This window comes from Tursiops truncatus, chromosome 15 (genome assembly GCF_011762595.2).
Source record: "Tursiops truncatus isolate mTurTru1 chromosome 15, mTurTru1.mat.Y, whole genome shotgun sequence".
NCBI lineage: Eukaryota > Metazoa > Chordata > Mammalia > Artiodactyla > Delphinidae > Tursiops > Tursiops truncatus.
In genome coordinates, this window is record NC_047048.1 from 19,434,687 (window position 1) to 19,457,617 (window position 22,931).

The 22,931-nt window shown below is 38.7% G+C and overlaps 1 protein-coding gene across 15 annotated transcripts in view; it reads right to left on the reverse strand.

The window, feature by feature from the left end:
• Positions 1–22,931, reverse strand: part of TNRC6A (trinucleotide repeat containing adaptor 6A) — a 211,240-nt gene that overhangs the window by 148,455 nt on the left and 39,854 nt on the right. For all 15 annotated transcript variants that reach the window (XM_073792197.1, XM_073792195.1, XM_073792200.1 and 12 more), the window contains one exon: positions 18,833–18,958. In XM_073792197.1, the coding sequence (XP_073648298.1) occupies positions 18,833–18,912 (80 nt within the window). In that variant the 5' untranslated portion in view covers positions 18,913–18,958. Of the gene's footprint in view, positions 1–18,832; positions 18,959–22,931 lie in introns of those variants that run through there.

The window sequence follows — 22,931 nt, forward strand, 5'->3', positions numbered from 1 at the left end:
CTCCACAGACAACTAGGGAATCCTGGAACAGCAATAGGATCTTTCTTAGAGATTGTACAGCTGATGTATTTCAGGACTTTTTCCAAACTTGTCACTCAAGTACCCCCTCTCTATTTTTGTCCTGAATACCACCCACGTTGTTCTTTATTTCAGGTTCTTCCCTTGAACTTGACTCCCTTTTTATTGGCCACGTAAATGTGGTTTTGAAGGAAATTTTATAGCGCTATGAAAAATGTAAAACTAGTATCACTTGCCATGAAAGGAAGTAACTAAAAATAAAAGTGATGGAAACAATTCAGTGCTGTTGAATTCTAGCTGATACTTTTTTCTGTTGAAACTTTTGAGACTTGGGCTCACCCTCTCTGTTCACAAAGGAGGTTGGCAAGAGGTTGTTGAAGATACACTAGCACCAAAATGAAACTTTCCTGTGTGAAGTATTGAAAACCACTGGAGGGGAATGAATTTCTCACTATATGGTCCAGTGATATCTTATGCTCCATGTGTGTCCCCCTGAAATCACTGCTGACCTTAATTAAAGAACAATAATTACCTCTTCTTCGAGGGGAAGGGGGTGGGCAAGAGGTAGGCCCTAGAGCAGACTGCATTTCAACTGCTTCTAATCGTTCAGGCCGCCAAGGACACAGGTGGACATCCCAGTGGAAGGAACGACACTGGTGAAACACGGGGGCACACGTCATGACGATGCTCCATCAGGCAGCTTTAAGTAGTTCAGAGTCACTGAAGCAGGGAGGGGCAGGCCGACAAGGTCCAAATCACAAACGCTTTGTTAGTTGCACTAAGGAATTCCAATTTCATTCACTGAGTAAAGTGCAACCATTGAGATATATTAAAGTGTAGAATAATAAGAGAGTAAAAATAGCTATTGTTTACAAGCACCACTATACACTTGGCATCGAATCTTCACAACAACTCTGAACGGGGCAATATTATCCCTGTTTTACAGATGAGGAAACTAAGCCTTAATGAGGTTAAGTGGCTGCCCAATGTGGTAGATTGCAAAAATGACCGCAACTCTCCACCCCTCCCCGTGTTTGTCACATTGTAGTCACTTTGCAAAGGGACTCTGCGGTTCCTTCCATCAAGAGTGGAATCTGTTTTCCCACCCACTGGCCTTTGGGGTCAGCATGAACCAGAAGAATGTGGGGAAGGGACAATGGGCCAGTTCCAAGCATAGGCCTCAAGAGGCCAGGCATGGCTCTGCTCACTCTTCTGGAACCCTGACATTACCACGTGCACAAGGCCCGGTTGGCCTAATGAAGAATGAGAGGTCGGGTAGGGCAGAGTCCAGCTGCTCCAGCTGCAGCCCAGGCATGTGACAGAGCCCAGCCAAGATCAGCAAAGCCACTTCTCCAACCTGCAGCTGACCCCAGACACAAGAGTGAGCCCAGGCGAGACCAGAGCAACCACCAGCTGATCATAGACTCATGAGCAGTAGAGAATAGGGTTGGTTAGTTTTGGAGCCACTTTGGTTAGTAAAAGCTAACTGAGAAACCCGGCTAACCCAGTGTATAAATGTTGGAGTCAGGATTTGGTCCCAGGCTATGCTTGTTTTTCCCTCCAGGCTGTGCTTTTAAACACTATTTCTCAGGAACACTGAGATTTCCCAGTTACATTGGTAGGTATCAGTTTTTCAGCACAGCTCACAACTTTCCACTGATTGTGGACCACAGCTGCCCTGTACACCACCTCAAAAAGATTTGGTCAACAGATAAAGGAGGAGCAGGAAAAGACTTGTGTCCCAAGAACATTTTCTACAAATGGCACCTTCAATAATTCTTTTAAGGCAGTGGGTCTCAACCAGAAGTGATTTTGACCCTCTAGGGGACATCAGTGGTGTCTGGAGACATCTTTTATTGTCACAGCCGGGCAGTGCGGGTGCTCCTGGCATATCGTGGAGAGAGGCTAGGGGTGCTGCTAAACGTGCAGCCTAAACGCGTAAGACAACGCCCCCAAACAAAGACTTATCTGGCCCAAAAATGTCAGTCGTGGCGAGGTTGACAGACCCCGTTTTAAGATAACATGTAAACGAGACCATCATTATGACTATGATGCAAACACTTCTGAGCAGTGGATCTCAACCCTGGCTACGAACTAGATTCATCCAGGAAATTTTCTAGAAATACCAACACCCAGCCCCCATGCCCAAAGACTCTGACTCAGTTGGGGTGGGGCCATTTAAAAAATTCTTTCCAGGTGATGTAACGTACAGCTAGGGCAGAAAACCACTACTTTAGGAAAGGTAGCGGACAGTGAGTCATACAAATAAGATAGTGAAATGATGCTTTTAAAAATATGTCTGCCCCTTCTCTTTGTCAGAGTAGCCTCTGTACCTGGATTCTTGCTCCCCTGGTGTTAGAATCTGACTGCAGCTCTGTGCATGATTCCTTTGAGTCCTGTGGCTTACTTCCCCTGGCTTCTGTCTGTTTCCACCACACTTGCCCCAAACAAACACTTTTTCTCCGATGCAAGACTCTTCCTGCTCACAGATTTTCCTAAGACCTTCATATACAGGAAGATTTCACAATTTACTATAGGCTTTTCTTGATATTTGGGGATTACTGGCAGGACACTCTTTCCAGGAGAGTCTTCTGATATCTCCCTACGTTTATTCACCCTTCTCTTCTGTGCACTCCGGGGTTAACTCAGCAGGCTTGGGATGGTCAAACCATGCACATATCAAAGAAAAGGACTGGCCTCTGATCTGCTTCTGGGAGATGACCTCTAAGCCCTTGGAATACCCTGCCTGATAAGAGTGTCTTCGTATACCTGGGATCTTGGGCCATGCCAGATGGTTTATGCTAACGTGGGATTTATGGTGAGGGCTTTGGGCCATGCTGTATTAGCTCTACTTCCGGAGAGGATGGAGACTGAGTAACTAAGGTCAGTGACACACTCACTCTATTGTCTACATGACGGACCCCCAACAAAAACCGTGGACATCAAAGCTTAGGTAAGCTTCCTTGGTTGTGTTGGGAGAATTAAGCAGTATCTCTATGATTCCACTGAGAGGGTACAACTGAAACCCAGTGCCTGGACCCTGCCCTGTGTACCTTTCTCCTTTGCTGATTTTAATCTGTATGCTTTCACTGTAACACACTTTAACTGTGAACATAACAGCTTTTCTGAGTTCTGTGAGCCCTCCCAGCAAATCTTCAAACCTGAGGGTGGTCTTGGGGACCCCTGACACATCTCCCTACTCCCTATTCTCTCTTTTCACGTCTTCTGGAATAAACTAAATAAATAGAGGGTCCTCTATTTTCTCTTGTAAGGCAATTCTGACCATATGCAGATCATTTGGGGTCTCATGTTTTCTTCTAAGTAGTTTATCAATAAATTTCTTTCAAATAAATTCAGTGTTCTCCATGGAAATGAGGCTGGTAAAAACAATTTTCTCTAGCTTATTACATACTTTTGCAGACATTACTTTGTAAGCATGTGCACACACACACACAGAACTGTCCTACCATTACCAGAACCAGGGCTGGGAGTTACTTTTCTGCTAGAATCTAGAAATCATTTCCACTCACTATAAGGCCAGTGAAAGTAGAATGAGAAACACAATTGGCAGTGTACCTCTCTGCAAATAAGGTGAAGGTCTCTTCAGCACTTCCTCCCAAGAGCTAATGACTGTGTAGATTCCACCATATGGATGTACCATGATTTTTTCAACCAGTTCTCTATTGTTAGATACTTGGGTTGTTTCCAACATTTTTGCTCTTCCATATAAGGCACCAATAAAGATTATTCCATAGTAACCATCAGGCTCTTCTATAATTATTATCTTAAGATAAATTTCTATACATGGTATTTCTGAATTAAAGAGTATAAATGTTTTTAAGATCTTTTTTTTTTTTTTGCGGTATGCGGGCCTCTCACTGTTGTGGCCTCTCCTGTTGCGGAGCACAGGCTCCGGACGTGCAGGCTCAGCGACCATGGCTCACGGGCCCAGCCGCTCTGCGGCACGTGGGATCCTCCAGGAATGGGACACGAACCCGCGTCCCCTGCTGCGGCAGGTGGACTCTCAACCACTGTGCCACCAGGGAAGCCCTAAGATCTTTGATAGAGTATTTTCTTTGAGGACTATATCAATTAAAAATTCACCAGTTCTATGTAAACATGATTGTTTCCCTGCTTCCTTATCACACTGTGCATTAATTACTTGCTCCATTAATAAACAAATTGCTCTAACAATAAGAGGATAGTTAGCTAAATTATGGGGCACTTATACTACAGAATATTATGCTGCAAAGAATAAGGGAAGCTTCTGGAATATAAAGGTGAAGAGAAGCAAAGAGATAGACTTTTCCTATCCCAACATAATGAAATGGACAAAAATTAACAAAATCTAGATTTAAAAAGCCACCAGGATCATTTAGAGGAAGAGAGGAAGATGTATGACCTTAGGTTTTGGCTCTAAAATGTCAACGGAAAAAAAATACAGAAGCTTCATGCAATTAACAGGCAGCTTCTGCCCTGTACCCCAGGAAGTGTGAAGAGGGGTGAGGAATGGGTAGAAGGTGAAGGTGAAAATCCTGAAAAATCTTAATAATATCCCCCCATTTGGAGAGAAGACAACTGAGGGGATAAGCCAGCAGCTGGGGGGAAAGTCTCCCACACCCGCGGGAAGAGAAGCTCCTTGCTTCCATATCGGTGTCCTTCCAGAGAGCTGAAAAACAGGTAGGGTCTGGCATGGTATATCCCAGGTGGCAGGAAAGCGGGAAAGGAGATATAGACTGGTCTCAACTACCTCGCTCTAACTACTCACTGCCATAAAAGGACTGGATGGAAGAGGAAACAGTAAAGAAAATATCAGTACATCAGATAAGTCTCCTGATGGTGTGTGTGGCAGGCGGAAGTACCTGGTGCCTGTCCCCCCTCTCCCCCACCTTCTGGCTCAGAGGGGAGTGGGAGGAACCTCTGGGAAAGTTGGGTGAGGGGATAACGGAGGTGGAGTGAGCCCTGTGATGGGGCATTTAACACAATTGCAGAAAACAGGAACCAGCCTTCAGCAGCCACTATGGCTCACTGGCTCAGCCTAGCTCTGTTTCCCTTTGCTGCCTGCCCCACCCTATCCCAATGCAAAAACTGACAAAACAGAAACCCAGGAAGCTCACCCATTTTCCTTTATTTGGGGAACTCAATAGACATTTACTAAAGTTGACAAATCAGGAAATGGAGGTTTAAAATATTACCTAAAAGTATAAAGCCAACCTAAAATTATAAAGCTAAAAGTTACCAGAAACAAAGTAAGGGGAAGCAGAACAAACATAATCCTCATATCAAAATAGTAGAAAACAAAGTAAATATTAAAAACAGAAAAGATGAGAGAACGAAAACAAATCATATCTGTTATTTCCATAAATGTATGTGGAGTTTTAAAAAAGCAATTTAAAGAGAAAGACTCCTTGGATCAAAAAAGCAAAACACAACTTTTGGCTGAAAACAAAAGAATATGTCAAACAAAATATCTCAAGAAGGTTGAAAGGTATGAACAAAGACATACCAGGTGAAGATGACAAAAAGGAAGCTGGGTTCATGTTATTAGTATCAGACAAAGTTGAATCTAGAATTATACAAGGTAGTTGAGATCAACAGGGGCATTTGATAATGACAAAGTGTGTGTACACACCACAATTAGGCTAAAACTTCAATGATATGAGGACACAATTGAAGACAGTATCAAAATGATCAGAGCATCAACTACAAACAGAAACCAAGGACTAAAAAACTTATGTAGCTCACCTCTCCCAGTCCACAATAGAGAAGGAAATTAAAAATGAAGATTTAGAGGACCTCAATGTACACTTAATTAGGTTGACTTTGTAGTTTTGCATCAAATGCTGTACACTGACAATAGAGGATGCATCTTTTCATAGTCCTGTGGAATTTTTACAGTAATGGACTGCATATCAAGCCACAAAGAAAATCTTAATAAAATTCAAAAAGTAGAAATATTACAGACCATTTTCAATAACACAAGAAAACTAGAAATTAACCACAAAATTAGGAGGGAAAAAAACCTACCACCCACCTGGGTGGGGGAGAAGTGTGGGAAGAGAGAAAGAGATTAAAGAATATTTTTAAACCAAAATTTCTTAATATCTCAAATAATGGGGCTTCCCTGGTGGCGCAGTGGTTAAGAATCCACCTGCCATTGCAGGGGACACAGATTCAAGCCCTGGTCTGGGAAGATCCCCCGTGCCCTGGAGCAACTAAGCCTGTGAGCCACAATTACTGAGCCTGTGCTCTAGAGCCTGTGAGCCACAACTACTGAAGCTTGTGTGCCTAGAGCCCGTGCTCCTCAACAAGAGAAACTACCGCAATGAGAAGCCTGTGCACCACAAGGAAGAGTAGCCCCTGCTCACCACAACTAGAGAAAGCCTGCACACAGCAACAAAGACCCAACGCAGCCAAAAATAAATAAATAAATTTATTTAAAAAAATATCTCAAATAATGAAATAAAGTCAATACATATCAAAACCTGTGTCATATGGCAAATATGGGTTGTTAAGAGGAAAATACAGAGCCTTAAACAAATATATTAGTAAAGAAGGCAAAAAAACCAAATGAATTTAGTATTCAAAGAAGAAGAAAAAGAACAACAAACTATTCTAGGAAATTAGAAGAAAGAAAATCATAAAGAAATGAATCAACTAGAAAATGAAACAAATTTAAAAAGTACAATTGGTTAATCCAAGAACTGACTCTTTGGGATGGGGTGGGTTAAAGTGAAATAGATAAACTACAGAGTGAACTAATTAGAAAAAACAAAAACAAAACAGAAAAAGCACAGAAAAGACATTAAAAGTAAGGAGAAGGAAACAACATAATACAGAGGAAATGAAAAGATTTAATACCTAGCAAAACTTTGTGCAATTACATTTGAAAATCTGAAATAGATGACTTTCCAGGAAAATATAAATAACTGTACCAAAATAAATACAATGCTAGAAATCTTAAAACAGTAAGCAGGAACAAAACTGAGAATGTTATCAACCAGCTCCCTACCAAAAACCCACCAGACTCAGAGAGTTTCTTAGAGGAATTCTTCTAAATAGCCAAGAAATAGACAATTTTGCTTGTATGTAAGTTGTATCAGAGCACACAGAAGTAAAAGACGTTCATATTTTCTGTGAAAGCCACATCAAAACATGAAAATCATGTCACAAAAACCATATACTAAGCTCATTTATAAATATTACATCTCAAATAAGATATTACTAAAGAAAACCTAACATATTTCAGGAATGTAGGTAATGCTAAGTGTTAAGAAATCTTTTTTTTTTTTGGCTGCATGGCTTGCGGGATCTCAGTTCCCAGACCAGGGATTGAACCAGGCCATGACAGTGAAAGCCCAGAAATCTAACCACTAGGCAACCAGGGAACTCCCAAAAAAATCTATTAATAATCATTGTTCCCCATACATTTTGTTTTTTTAAAAAATCGCCATAATAAAAAAATTTTAATGTTATTAGCATAGATGACAAAATATTCTCTTATGTCTTTCAAAATCTCTACTGTATATCTGGCTAAACCTTTTTTATTTCCAATTTTTGAAATATGCTCTCTATTTTTTTTCTCTATTTTTCTTTGTAAATCTCTCTAGAGTTTTATTTTATTGATCTTATCAAAGATCTGGTATATGGATTTATTTAACATTTGTTTTTCTCTATTGTTTAATATAGTAGTGGCTGACTTTGTCATGACTGATTCTATCTACCTCCTATTTTAGTTCATTTAGTTCTTTCCCATAACATCTTTTTATCAGAAACTTATTTCATTTCTTTTTATGCTTTCTTAATAAAAAGCATTTAAAATTATGATTTTGCCTCTGATTACTGGGTTGCCTCTCTCTCGTAAGTTTTGAAAGGTAGTGTTCTTCTTGTGTTATTTTGTACACAAACAGAAACTAAAGTTTTAATTTCCTCTTTTCCCCAAAGTAATTTTTTAGGGGATTTTAAAAAATTCTAAGTATTTTGATTTTTTCAGTAATCTGACATTATTCATTTATAGTTTGTTTTTATCAAATACGTAATTTGACTTGTACAATTTCTGCCTTTGGAATTTACTTAAGTTTTCATTTGGCCTAACGTGTTATCATTTTTTATTTAAATCCTGATTTTCTTGTATTTTGTTCTTTCAGAATGAGAAGAGCCTGTTAATCTCTTGCTTAATTTTATTTTTGTTAATATTTCTTATAATTCCATAGAAATAATTATTTTTAATCCCCACATTCTTTGCCTCAGCCTTGCTTTAAATTTGAGGTAATAAATTCAAAGGCACTTAACAAAAAGCTCTAAGATAAAAAAACTGTTGACTCCAGTTCTTTTGAGAACGCAAAACACTGGCTTTTACTTAAATAGATTTTAAAAAAACATGTTAAAAACATATTTACAATCTAGTGATAAAATTAAGTTAAATACGTACTTTTATGAATTTCTGTCATCATAAAATTAAGTTTTTGTCTAAGTCTGATAACTATAAAAGGCAAGGAACTTTCTTAAAGTCAGAAATTATTTTAATGCTCCTAGGACCATTAATTTAAAATCTTAAAAAGTTAAATATTTATACAGGAAATGGCATTTGCTAGAGTGTTTGTTGTAGAGAATTTTGCTTGTTTCCTCAATGTTCTAAGCTACATTTATCACGGGAGGTTAATTTTTCTTACTGATGTAATTATAATGAAGCCAGCCAGCATATAAACTCTGTATATTCTCTTGGAGTTAAGGAAAAGCTCTTGTTAAGACTTTTCTCCTTACCGAAGTCATATTATAGAAATAAATGGCGATTATAGTGGAAACTATTTAAAACCACAAAATAGAATCTCACTTTCTTTGACAGTTCCTATCATTTTTTTTCTGCAGTGCTTTGGTTTTTATCTCATAGATGTTCACAAGTATTATTATCCTTTAGGAGGATTGTACCTTCTGCCATAAAATAATACTCTGTCCAAAATGCTTTTTTGTCCTCTTTCCTCTAAAATTAATATTACCGTTCTGTCTCATTTACTTTTCTATTTCTGATGTATTTTAGATCACCCTCCTCCCCCTTTTTTTTTTGCTTAACACTTTTGATTCACTTTCCATAGGTTTGTCTCTTGGAAACATGATATAGCTAGATTTTTTTTTAACAACTTTATTGGAGTATAACTGCTTTACAATGGTATGTTAGTTTCTGCTTTATAACAAAGTGAATCAGTTATACATATATATATGTTCCCATATCTCTTCCCTCTTGCATCTCCCTCCCTCCCACCCTCCCTATTCCACCCCTCTAGGTGGTCACAAACCACCTAGCTGATCTCCCTGTGCTATGCGGCTGCTTCCCCCTAGCTATCTATTTTATGTTTGGTAGTGTATATATGTCCATGCCGCTCTCTCACTTTGTCACAGCTTACCCTTCCCCCTCCCCATATCCAGCAATCTTGAGAACAAAAAATGGAGCTGGAGGAATCAGGCTCCCTGACTTCAGACTATACTACAAAGCTACAGTAATCAAGACAGTATGGTACTGGCACGAAAACAGAAATATAGATCAATGGAACAGGATACAGAGCCCAGAGATAAACCCACACACATATGGTCACCTTACCTTTGATAAAGGAGGCAAGAATATACAGTGGAGAAAAGACAGCCTCTTCAATAAGTGGTGCTGGGAAAACTGGACGGGTACATGTAAAAGTATGAAATTAGAACACTCCCTAACACCATACACAAAAATAAACTCAAAATGGATTAAAGACCTAAATGTAAGACCAGACACTATCAAACTCTTAGCTAGATATCTAAAATCTCATCTAAAAGGGCTTGGTTTTTTAATGGGATTGGTTAAGTCTTTTCATTACTGTTCTGTTAGGTCTTATCATTGTCATCATACTTTATACTTTCTGAAGTTAATGCTCCCTTGTTTATTTTTTCCTCTTGTCATTTGCAGTATGAATCATTCTGCCTTTGTTGGTGTTATTGTTCTACTTTTTATAGATTTGTTCATTTGTTTTATTCCCAGACACACATCCTCTGCTTGGGTAGTTCAGAGTTTCCATAATCCTGTCTTAGTGAAAGGCTGTGATCTTAGGGAAGTGGAATGCAATTTCAATTTAGGAAATGGTTTGAAGCGAATGCTCCCAAGAAGCTCTAATTTCAGGACACTTTTACACAAAGTTCAAGAAGATTCCCGAGCCGCTCTGCAGATTTAATTGTCTTGACTAATCTGTTTACTCAATCAATGTCAGGTAGGCTGAGGGGAATTTGGGATCAGGATGAAATTAATCAATCCATGTCCTGTAGGCCCTGGGGTAAACTCGATCTGTGGGAAGGCAAAAAACTAGCACTGGGGCGTTTATTAATTTGAAATTGGGTTTCTCTAGGTACAGAAGGGCAAATTGAGGATCCCAAACACTTAGATATCTTCCCCTCTCTTTCCTGAGAAAAGTTATGTCGTTTGATCTCATCACCACTTGTTTGGATCCTAACTGCCACTGAATCAACATCTATATTTAAGAAACAAATGAAGCAGAAGAAAAAGAACAGTAGATATGAAAGTAGGAACTACAAAAACAATTGATGTGTTGGAAAATGTTGAGGTCAGGGGGTTGGATGCCAGTTGGGACCTTAGACTGGAGGCTTTTAATGCAATAGCAGCTGGTGATGGGTAACCTGGATGTTCTCCAAAATGCTGGTAGAGGCGAGCCTCATAAATTAGTTTTGATCACTGTTTGGCATTTCCCATTTTCAGTTTACAGAAGGGCCACTATATAATTTGTATATCTTCTTTTTTTTTTAATGGGGGTATAGTTGTTTTACAATGTTGTGTTAGTTTCTACTGTACAGCAAAGTGAAGTAGAGTTGCCTGTGCTATATGTATATCTTCTTTTTGAAGAATTACTTTTGACATATTCATTAAATATTATAATCATGTGATTATACTTATTTAGACACCATATAATCTCTATTGTAGTTAATTCTATTTAATTGGTGTCTTTGTCCATCTTTCCACTTCTCTCAAGACTTCCCTTTTCTTAAGATCTTTCTTTCCAAATTAGTTTTAGTCACATGAGTAAGACACGAACGCATTCTTCTTATTAAATCCAAGTTAGTCTAAGTTTCCTCTCTCCCTCCACAGAGGCACAGAAGTAACCACTCCGGTGTGAATCTATTTTTATCTCTCTCTCTCTCTCTCTCTCATCTATCCATCTATCTATCTAATTAATTTTAAAATGTGGTATTTTTTTAATGACATCATAGTGCACAGCTTGCTTTTTCCCCTTCCCCACATAGTGATATGTTTTAGAGATCTAACCATAGATCTATTTTAAATTGCTACATAAAATTCCTTACAATGGATACACCACAATTTTTTGGCCATAACCCAATTGATGGATATGAGATTGTTCTGTTTGGGGGCCACTGTAAACAATGTTTACAATGTTGCAAGGAACTTCCTTCTATATGCCTTCCTGTGTCCATATACAGAGCTTTAGGGAAGAAACTAAGCAGTGAAATTGCTCAATTTACTGTTGTCGTTTTGTATTTCTAGAGCCATGCTATCCAATACAGTAGCCACTCACCACATATAGCCACTGAGCACTTGAAATAGAACTAAATTTTTAGCTTTACTTAATTTTTAAAATTTTGAAACTGAATCAGAATAACAGTTTTTTTTGTTATATTGAATTTTGGTAGGACAAACAAATAATTGCATTGCATAAAATATTATTGTTATAATGTAGGGCACATATGCATTGTTATAGGTAGGCCACTTGTGCACGTTCCTAGGATGATATATAAACACATCACCTATTTAATTGGTGTATATGGACTGATTCAGTTTGAATGATTTTTTTCTGTGCACTGATGTAAATCACTGTAATGTGTTTACTGGAATATTTTATGCAGACAGTATGAGTTGCATGATACCTTTTAAATTGCAATTAGTAATTAAATCAAAATATGTATTATTATAATTATAATTCAATTACTTTTTTACATAGGAATCAATTTTAAAGGTATAAAATGAAGGTGTACAAATGATGAAGAATCAAATGGAGCTGTAGAAGCTAGTGACCAAAATAGTAAAAAAAAAAAAAGGGACTGGAAGAAGATAGTGCCACAAATTTCACGATGAATGTCAATTGTAATTTGCTGTGGCAGAGCAAAACGAACACGCTGTGTTATTGTGAAACAAACATTTTTAAAAATAATAAACTGGAAAATATTGAGGCATTTCCAGCAAATATACAGTTGAATTTGATAAGAAGTTTTCTCTCTACATTCAAAAAAGAATTGGTGAAGCACATGAAAAAATGCCCAATATCAGTAGTCATTAAGAAAATGCAAATCAAAACCAAAATGAGATCTTTTCGCATCTATTAGGATGGCTATTACTGAAAAAACAAACAAACAATCAAAAAAACAAACCCAGAAAATAACAAGCTTTGGTGAGAATGTGGACAAACTGGAACTCTGTGCGTTGCCATGGAAAATGGCATGGTAATTCCTCAAAAAACTAACATAAGAAATACCGTATGATCTAACAATTCCACTTCTTGGTATATATCCAAAAGAAGCAGAAGCAGGGACAGATATTGGTACACTCATGTTCGTAGCAGTATTATTCACAATAGCCAAAAGCTGGAAGTAACTCATTTGTCCGCCAATGGATGAATGGATATACAAAGTGTGGTATGTACTTAAGCGGAATATTATTCAGCCTTAAAAATGAAGGAAATTCTAACACCTGCTACTACATGGATGAACCTTAAAGACATTACATATACTAAGTGAAATAAGTCAGTCACAAAAGGACAAATATTGCATGATTGCCCTTATATGAGATACCTAGAGTAGTCACATTCATGGAGACAGGAAGTAGAATGGTGCTTGCCCAAGGCTGCAGGGAGAGAGAGTTAGTCTAATGGGTACAGAGTTTCAGTTGTGGAAGGTTTTAAAAGTTCTGGAGATGGATGGTGGTGATGGTTGCTCAATGTGAATGCACTCAGTACCACAGAACTTTACACTTAAAAATGGTAAATTTTATGTTCGGTGTGTTTTAACACACACACACACACACACACACACACACACACACACCATTGAAATTAGTTGCCTGAAATCAGAATAAAATGTTGAACAAAAAAATTTTAAATAGGCGTTAACAGAATCAGAGATTGCAAATTTGGCCAGTTATAAAATGATTCTTGCACACACGTGTGCACACACAATTTTCAATGGAAAGATGGTAAAAGAAATTATTTTTTCAGTTATGAAAATTTTGTGAGAAAATTATGAAGAAGAGACTAAAAAGATATTTCATAACAAGTGAACAAGCTTCAACTAAGCCACCAAACAAATGCCCATAGAATAAAAGAATTTATCAAAGACAAATTAATTCAAATTTTGAAAAATAGCAAATTTTAGCTGAATCATGCCATGAGACACTGCCAAATGAATACTTTGGGTATATAAAGGTCTTCCAAATTTATACAGAAACATTGTAAATCCATGGCTCTAAAAAAAACTGTAGATTAGAATTTTTGAATCTTTCACATCTGATAAAGATGAATTTCAGTTAGATATGAAAAAAATAGTTTCTATCATGCCAGATGGTGCTCCAGCTATGTTCAGTCAAAAATGCGGATTTATTGGAATTTCAAAACAAGAGACTGATGTTTCCCTTATTGCTTCATCCCACCGTATGATATATATTGAAAATATTTGTGTTCACTTTCAGAAGTAAACTCTATGGAAAGTGTTATGGATACAGTTGTTAAAATTACTCAGTGTATGCATTCAAATGCTGTGAATCATCACCAGTTTATGGAAAGGAACAGAAAGCAATGAATATGATGATCTTGTTTCTTAATCTATGTTCATGGGTTGAGTCATGGAAGAGTTTTACAAAGATTTACTGTACTGTCAATTCCAATTCAAGATTTACTTGAAAGAGAAGAAATTCTTACTAAATATTTAACAATCAAAGATTTAAAAAATGGCAGCATGATTTATGTTTTCTTACTGATATCATAGTGTGTATGAATGAGATACATTTGAAGCTCTAAGGAAAGAGAAAAAGCTTACTTGTGACCAAGCTAGAAAAGTACAAGGATTTACACTGAAGCTAAAATTTTTTTATAATGCAAATCAATGATTTTTACACATTTTAATATGAATCAATGTACATAATGCTTTAAGTGGTAATAATCAGCATTATGTAAATTATCTGCAAAACCTACCAAAAAACTGGAAGAAATTTGAAGAAAAATTTTTGTGGGTATTGATAAACTTAAAGTTACTTTTCAATTTGTGCAACACTCCTTTACATTCCATGTGAATACACTGAGCTGATGCAAGAAACAATGTATTAACATAACTTGGACAAACATAGCTTTGAAATTGATATGCTTTTGCTTCAAACAATTCTTCTAATAAAGATGAATTTGTTTTGTCAATGTGGAGGTGAATATTAAAGGCAAGTGATTTTTGGTACTTGATTCAGTAGTTGGAAAACTTTTAAGCAGGTCTGGAACAACTTGGGAATGTGATTCTACTTTTTCAGCTGTAAATATAAACACAGATCAAATATTTCCAATGAAAATGTAGCATCTGGATGAGCTGTGCCATGAGAGTTAAGTACACCCTGAATTCCAAAGACTTAAAAGAACAACAAAAAGGAACATATCTGGATAAATAGTAGGATAAAGGTCCTATTGTGTAGCACTGGGAACTCTAGTCAATATCCTATAATAAACCATAATGGAAAAGAATATGAAAAAGAATATATATACGTATAACTGAACACTTTGCTGTATACCAGCAAACACTAAATCAACTATACTTCAATAAAATTTTTTAAATGGAACATATCTCACGAATAATTTTTTATATGGATTACATGTTGACACAATAATATTTGGGAAATATTGGTCAAATAAAATATAAAAATTAATTTCACCTGTTTCTGCCTTTTTTTTTTTCTTTTGCGTGGGACTCTCACTGTTGTGGCCTCTCTCGTTGCGGAGCCCAGGCTCCGGACGCGCAGGCTCAGCGGCCATGGCTCACGGGCCCAGCCGCTCCGCGGCATGTGGGATCTTCACGGACCGGGGCACGAACCCGTGTCCCCTGCACCGGCAGGAGGACTCTCAACCACTGCGCCACCGGGAGAGCCCTCTGCCTTTTTTAATGTAGCACTAGAAGATTTTATGTGGACCTAATTAAACTTAAAAGCTTTTGCACAGCAAAGGAAACCATAAACAAGACAAAAAGACAATGCTCAGAATGGGAGAAAATATTTGCAAACAAAGCAACTGACAAAGGATTAATCTCCAAAATATACAAACAGCTCATATAGCTCAATATCAAAAAAATAAACAACCCAACCCCAAAATGGGCAGAAGACCTAAATAGACATTTTTCCAAAGAAGACATACAGATGGCCGACAAACACGTGAAAAGATGCTCAACATCGCTAATTATTAGAGAAATGCAAATCAAAACTGCAATGAGGTATGACCTCACACCGGTCAGAATGGTCATTATCAAAAAATCTACAAACAACAAATGCTGGAGGGGGTGTGGAGAAAAGGGGACCCTCTTGCACTGTTGGTGGGAATGTAAATTGATACAGCCACTATGGAGAACAGTATGGAGGTTCCTCAAAAAACTAAAAACAGAACTACCATATGACCCAGCAATCCCACTACTGGGCATACACCCTGAGAAAGCCATAATTCAAAGAGAGTCATGTACCACAATGTTCATTGCAGCACTATTTACCATAGCCAGGACATGGAAGCAACCTAAATGTCCATCGACAGAGGAATGGATAAAGATGTGGTACATATATACAATGGAATATTACTCAGCCATAAAAAGGAATGAAATTGGGTCATTTGTAGAGACGTGGATGGACTTAGAGAGTGTCATACAGAGTGAAGTAAGTCAGAAAGAGAAAAGCAAATATCGTATACTAACGCATATATGTGGAATCTAGAAAAATGGTATAGATGATCTTAGTTGCAAAGCAGAAATAGAGACATAGACATAGAGAACAAATGTATGGATACCAAGGGGGAAAGGGGCGGGGTGGGAGGAATTGGGAGACTGGGATCGACACATATACATTATTGATAACTACATATAAAATAGACAACTGATGGGAACGTACTGTATAGCACAGGGACCTCTACCTAAGGCACTGTGGTAACCTAAATGGGAGGGAAGTCCAAAAATGAAGAGATGTCTGTATGTGTATGGCTGATTCATTTCGTTGTGCAGTGGAGGCTAACACAACAGTGTAAAGCAACCATACTCCAATAAAAATTAATTTTAAAAAAAAGCGAAAAAAAAAGTTACATATGTGGCTTGCATTATTATTCTATTGGACAGCACAGATTAGAATCCGTCCCTTCTGATTAGCACCAGATCTCCCTCTGGGAGAATTACCCATTGTGATTAGGTCTGGCAGGAAGGCAGTTTACGGCACCTGCCACCTCTCTCAGCTCCCACACTGTGGAAGCCCAAGGAGCAGGATCCAGGATCCACGAACTTGGGCAGTCAGATGCTCACTCCTGGGACTTTGATTCTGGGCTAAGTGGCACAGAGACAGAAGGACTGTTTGGAAGTCAGCCTTGACGTGGTATTGGTGGTAGTGTGTGGACCAAATTGTATTGCTGTTACTAACAGGGGGTGGGTTGAAGAGTCAAACAGAATGTCCACTACAGAAGTGTAGCCAGAGGAAGATGTCAAATCAGGCAAAGTTGGCGTCAAGCCATGTGAAGGTTGAGCTAAGCCTCCAAATAGGGAATAAGTGAGAAATGTGGAAGCCAGGGAGATGGAAATGGGATGGAGTGTGGAGTGCAGCGTGCGCTGAGACTAAGTGGTAGCTGAAAGAACCACATAAAGATTAAGTAAGATGCAGATAAGGACTCCATGCCTGCCCTCATCAGCAGTCCTTCTAAGAAAACCATCCTCTGAGTTTTGGAGTGAAGACCTGGATTAATTCAGGAAAAAGGACTCTCTGGAACCATCCAATGCTATGGCAACCAAGGAAGCAATAGTGGGGATTCCTGCTGACAACAGGAGCCACAGACATGATCTCCCCCCTCCTTCCTTCTGCATGGGGCGGGGGGAGGAGGGAGGTGGTGCCCATTTCCTGTCCCCTCATCCTACTTTCTCTAAAGACCAGGTCCTGTGCTTCCCATCAATGGGAAGGAGTCTTAATCCACAGCGAGATTTAAAGGTTCAGGAGCTCAGTCCCTCTGGCTATCATCTCAGGTTTGATGAAGGGTCCAGCTTATAACTGGGCTCCTGTGAGCAAGTCCCTACCTTATGCCCTGGTTCTGATGGCATCTCCCTTCTTCACTCCTGGGACTGCCTTGCTTGGAATGTGGTTTATTCCTCCCAGAGGCTGGAAATGTTCTTTGAATCTCAGCTCAGTGACCACAGTCCTGCTTTCTGCCCACTGATTGATGCTCACCTACCTGACTTACCTGGATCTCAGGTGCTCCTAGACTTCCCATGGCTTGCTCCCCACACCCCTGTGTTGAAACCACCTGTGACAAAATTGCATGATCTCTTAAAGTCCAACTACCCATGTAAACTGACCATTCCTTTGGGCACTCTGTTCTGTCTGCAGATCTGAACCTCCTCACCCGGCCTGGGTTCAGAGTCCTTCCCCAAGTGCCTCCTGTGTTGCAGTTTATCCCTGGGTGTCCAGTCCTGTTCGGAGCCTCAAGATCACAGCCACTAATCTGGGCAGAGCCTTTGGGACGATTCTGCTATCTCAGTTCTCTCTGCCTAGAAAAAAAGCTTTCTCTGAGGAACCCAGTGAAACTCAACCTATTCTTTCTGGCTTTTACTTTGATTAATACCATTTCAATTAGCAATTTCCCTCCTAGCTTTCTTCTCCATTATTTTTCCCAAGAGACTAGCTTCTTTAGCTACTTTTCCCTGATTAAGCTCCATGAGGGCAAGGGTATTTGTTTGTTTAGCTCACTTGATGTGTTCCAAGTACCCAGAATAGAACCTGGCACATAGTAGGTGCTCAATAAATAACCATTGAATAAAGGAAAAAGAAACTATGACTCAGACTCCTCACAGGGATTAATACGCGTTAGCAGTGACTAGTACCCATATTAACATATAACACACAGGATAAATCTTACTTATAGCATTTTAGGTAGTTTTTGTTTTATCAGTACTGGTCTTAAGAACATTCCTTAATACATGAAAGCAGGAACTCTTTTCCTCCCCATTTTGATGTGGATTTCATTTTTTGTCTGCCTTTCCACTATCACTGCAGGCCAGCTTTACCAGCCACTACCCAGGTGATGTCACACTGATCCAGCAAACCCACCAGCCAGACTTTCCTTATTATTTCCCTCCTGGATGTCTACAAAAGCCTCCTAACTGGTCTTCCTGACTCCCTTTTCCCCCAACTCCCCAGTTGTCCTCTTTAAGTGGCCACTGACTTTCCTAACACTGAACTGCATTGGAGAGAGCATAGGTGTCAGAATGGCCAGAAAGTGACTCACCACCTTGCTATTTGAAGATGGACATGATACGGCGAGCTAGATCTACCTTGAGAAGATAACCGCTGCCGTGGGAGCATGGTCCATTGGCTTCTGTCTTGGACTCATCAGGGTTACGTTTCAAACCTCCCTTTTTTTTTCTCGTACACAGTTTTGATTTCAGCCCTGAGTCATTCAGTGGTCAGAATTTTGAGCTGACACTTCCTCTGGTTTCCTTAGTTGGAACCCCAGGCAGCTCTGGGCTGAACGGACTGACCCATGCGCCCCAGTGTGAGTGATACTACCTGTTCCATTCCTCGGGCAGCGGAATGTCTTGGGAGCCAGGACACCTGGCTTCTAGGCCTGGCTCTGCCACTAGTTGCATGACTTTGGGCAAATCACATCACCTCTCTGGGCCTCAGTGTTCACACCTGAGAAATGAAGGGGTTGCATTATATTAGTGATTCTCTGCTTTTAATTTTTTTCTCCCTCCCGAATATAGCCAGTGATATAGATTTACTTATGAGACACACACACATATGCAACTTTTTGGTGCTAATTACATCCCTTTCTTCCCCACTCAAGAAAGCCTATTAGAATGCAAGGGAATGACAGTGGAAATTTGTTTTTATTAGTATTTTTTAAAAACAAGTAATCTGCAAGCTTGATATTTTGACTGTAATAGAGTTACACTTATTGAGGATTTAATTACCCACTTTCAGAATAAAAAGAGAGAGAGGGAGGGAGAAAGAAAGCATAAGGAAGAAAAACGCATCACCTTAATAGTGAGGAATAGTGTGAGATAGGAAACAGGGACCTGGTGGCTTCTGGGTTGGTCTCGGTCTCTACAAACCTCTCATCCTGTGAGGTTCATTAAGCTGAGAATTAAACAATCATTTCTTAATACAAAGCCCCCACAGGCAAACCAATGACATCACCTCATGTTCAGCTAAAGAAACAAAAATCTCTACCTATGCTTTTCTGGAAGAAAACATGCCAAGAAAGTTTCTCATCTCCAGTATGGCCTCTTCCTTCGAGATTTTTCACTGGAAACTTCATGCAGTTTTCACCTTCTCTGCTGGCTTACTGATCCTCATGTCAGATGTGACTCTGCAGAATTTTACGCAGTCTTCACCCTTGACAACTGCTTGATTTATGAACCGAGGTGGGTAGCTGCTCAATTAGGTATCTCTAAGGTCTCATCTAGCATCCAAGTTCTGGGAAGAGCTTGGCTTAAGCCTACCATCCCCTACCTGGTTTCACCTGATCTAGTGTACGTTTCCACACTCCTGCCTAAGAGGAGGGCTCCACGCTGCTGTTTTAATAATTTTTCTTAGCAACATTTGTAACCATCTTTCAGTTTTATCCCCTTGTAAGAAAGGGATATCACTGCTGTCTCATTGTAAGAAAAGATCCCTCTTGCCCATGCTAATTCTTCCCCTTGTACTTTGATTCAGTAACCACCCCTGCCCCCGCCCATGCCAGCATCATTCTTTCTGTCACCGACGTCTTCAACGTCTCTTCCCTAATAGAGTGTAAGCTGCAGGAGGGCAGAGGCTGTGTCTAGTTTATTCACTGCTCTTTACCACTATCAAGAACTGATACAACTGGTACTTAGTAAGTAGTTGTGGACCACATGAATGACTGACGGATTGAATGAAGAAGTAGATGAATGAAACTACTCTTGTCTGCTGAATTCCCACTTTAGCATGTAAACATGCTCTAGTTTTTCCAATTTTTCATGATAAACACTCACACAAACACTAAAAAAAAAAAAACTATCAACCCCAAATAATTCTCTCCTAACTTTTAGAGTTAAAGGACTTGAAATATGTGTCAGCGTTCACTGTTTCCAGTTCCTCACATCCCATTTCCCCTCAGACCTCTGCAGTCTGGTATCTGTTGCAGCCACATGAGTGAAACTGCTTCCACCAACACCTTCAAGAACCGACATGTTGCCAAATCCAATGGACAAATTTTTGTCCTCATTTTACTTGATCTCCTGACTCTAAATCATAAAAGTGTTTGAATGTCTGCTGAATGAATTTACTATTCTTATATAAGCGGAGGGGAGACAGAAATGATTTTTTAAAAATAATGTCTGCTCCGGGGCATGTATCCAGAGAAAACCACAATTCAAAAAGATATATGCACCCCAGTGTTCATAGCAGCACTATTTACAATAGCCAAGACATGGAAACAACCTAAATGTCCATCAACAGATGAATGAATAAAGAAGATGTGGTACATATATACAAGGGAATATTACTCAGCCATAAAAAACAATGAAATAATGCCATTTGCAGCAACATGGACCAGAGATTATCACACTAAGTGAAGTAAGTCAGACAAAGACAAACACCATATGATATCACTTATGTGTGGAATCTAAAATATGATACAAATGACCTTATTTACAAAACAGAAATAGACCCACAGACATAAAACAAAAACTTAGGGTTACCAAGGGGAAAGGTGCGAGGAGGGATAAATTAGGAGTTTGGGATTAACATATACACACTACTAGATATAAAATAGATAACCAACAAGGACCTACTGTATAGCACAGGGAACTATACTTAATATTTTGTAATAACCTATAAGGGAAAAGAATCTGAAAAAAATACATTTATATGTATGTATAACTGAATCACTTTGCTGTACACCTGAAACTAACACGACACTGTAAATCAACTATACTCCAATAAATAAATAAATAAAACCTAAAAAATAAATAAAAATAATAATAAAACGCAAAAATGACAATAAAAATAGCTATTGCTTCAGTTTTCTCCAGGGTGATTAGTTTAAGGGAAGCCAGGTACAAAACCAGTTAGAGGTTATAGAGATGCATTTGTTTACTGACTCACTTATTCATTCAAACACACGCATGTAATGAATCCCTTTAATGTGCCAGGTATTGGGGAAAAAAGACAAGGCAGCAGATTTCAGGGAGGGTCCCTCTGGTGGTTGTGCCATGTACCAACCAGACAGCTGATTTTGAATTAAAAAATAATAATAATGCAACTATTAACATGTAACATTTATATTGAAAATACACACAGTTTCAAATGCTCAGTCTAATGAATTTTCAGAGACTGAACACACAAGTGTTAAGAGCACCTGGATTAAGAAACAGAACATTACCAGAATTCCCACTGGGTCTCCTTCTAGACACTCCTTCACCTCCATGATAACTGCTGGGTTGACTTGGACATTATAGATCATGGTTCCTGTTTTTGTGCTCTGCATAAGCACAATCGTACAGAATGCACTCTCATTGCCTCACCTGTCTCGCTCAACATGGTATTTTGGGGATTCATGGATATTGTGGTAAGTAGCTGTAGACATTCATTCTCATTGCTGTCTGAATTCTCTTTCAGCAAGACCCTCAACCTCCCCACATAATTATGGTTCCCTCTCTCCCAATAACATTTCCCGTCCCCCTTCCCTGCTTTCTCTCCATACTTCTTATCACCGTCTAACATACTGTACATTTTATTTATTTTATCTTTTGCTGCCTGCCTAGAATGTAAGTTCCGTGGAGTCGGATAAATACCACAAATACCCTGTGAACAAATGAACCTCAGCTACTTCCACATGGCTCCCAGCACACCCCGAGTCGGGGGTTGGGGGTGGAATGCCATGTTGCCCAGAAAGAACAGATGGGTCAGGACTGCAACAAAGTGTCATTTAGCAGGAGACGCCAACCTGATGTGGAGCCAGGTGTGGCTCTCCTACTGTGACATCTGTACCATGACCACGAATACCGATGCGAAAATCCTACATAAAATCCTTGCAAATGATTTTTAAAAGTTTATTAAAACCAAAAAAGAAAAAGGTCCAGAAATATCTATTAGTAGGGAATATCCCTTGGGATATCGGAAAATTGGATGTGAACTTTCTGTCTTTATATGCTTTTCATCTTTTGAATTATTAATAATAAGGTCTATTGCTTTAGTAATAAAATTTAAAGAATAACACACCACGGTTAAGTAGAAGTTATCCTAGTATTGTAAAAACCATTGAATGTTTACAAACTGATATTAAAGATATCACAAAGGCTGACAACGTTTTATAAAAATCACAAATTTTTATAATAGAAGAATGCCTGGCTTAGAGTAAGCACTCAAATATTTCTTGAATGAATGAATGTAAAATATATTAACATGTTCAATCATCCCTATAAGTCAAACAAGAAAAAAATAATTGAACTAATAAATGCTGAAAGAGCATTAAAAAAGAATTTAGCATAAAAGAAGAAAGTATATATATGTATAAAGGAATCACTTTGCTGTACAGCAAAAATTAATACAACATTGTAAATCAACCACACTTCAATAAAAATAAATGAATAATAAATAAAATCAAAAAGAGTTCAGCATCCATTCTTGATGAAAACCC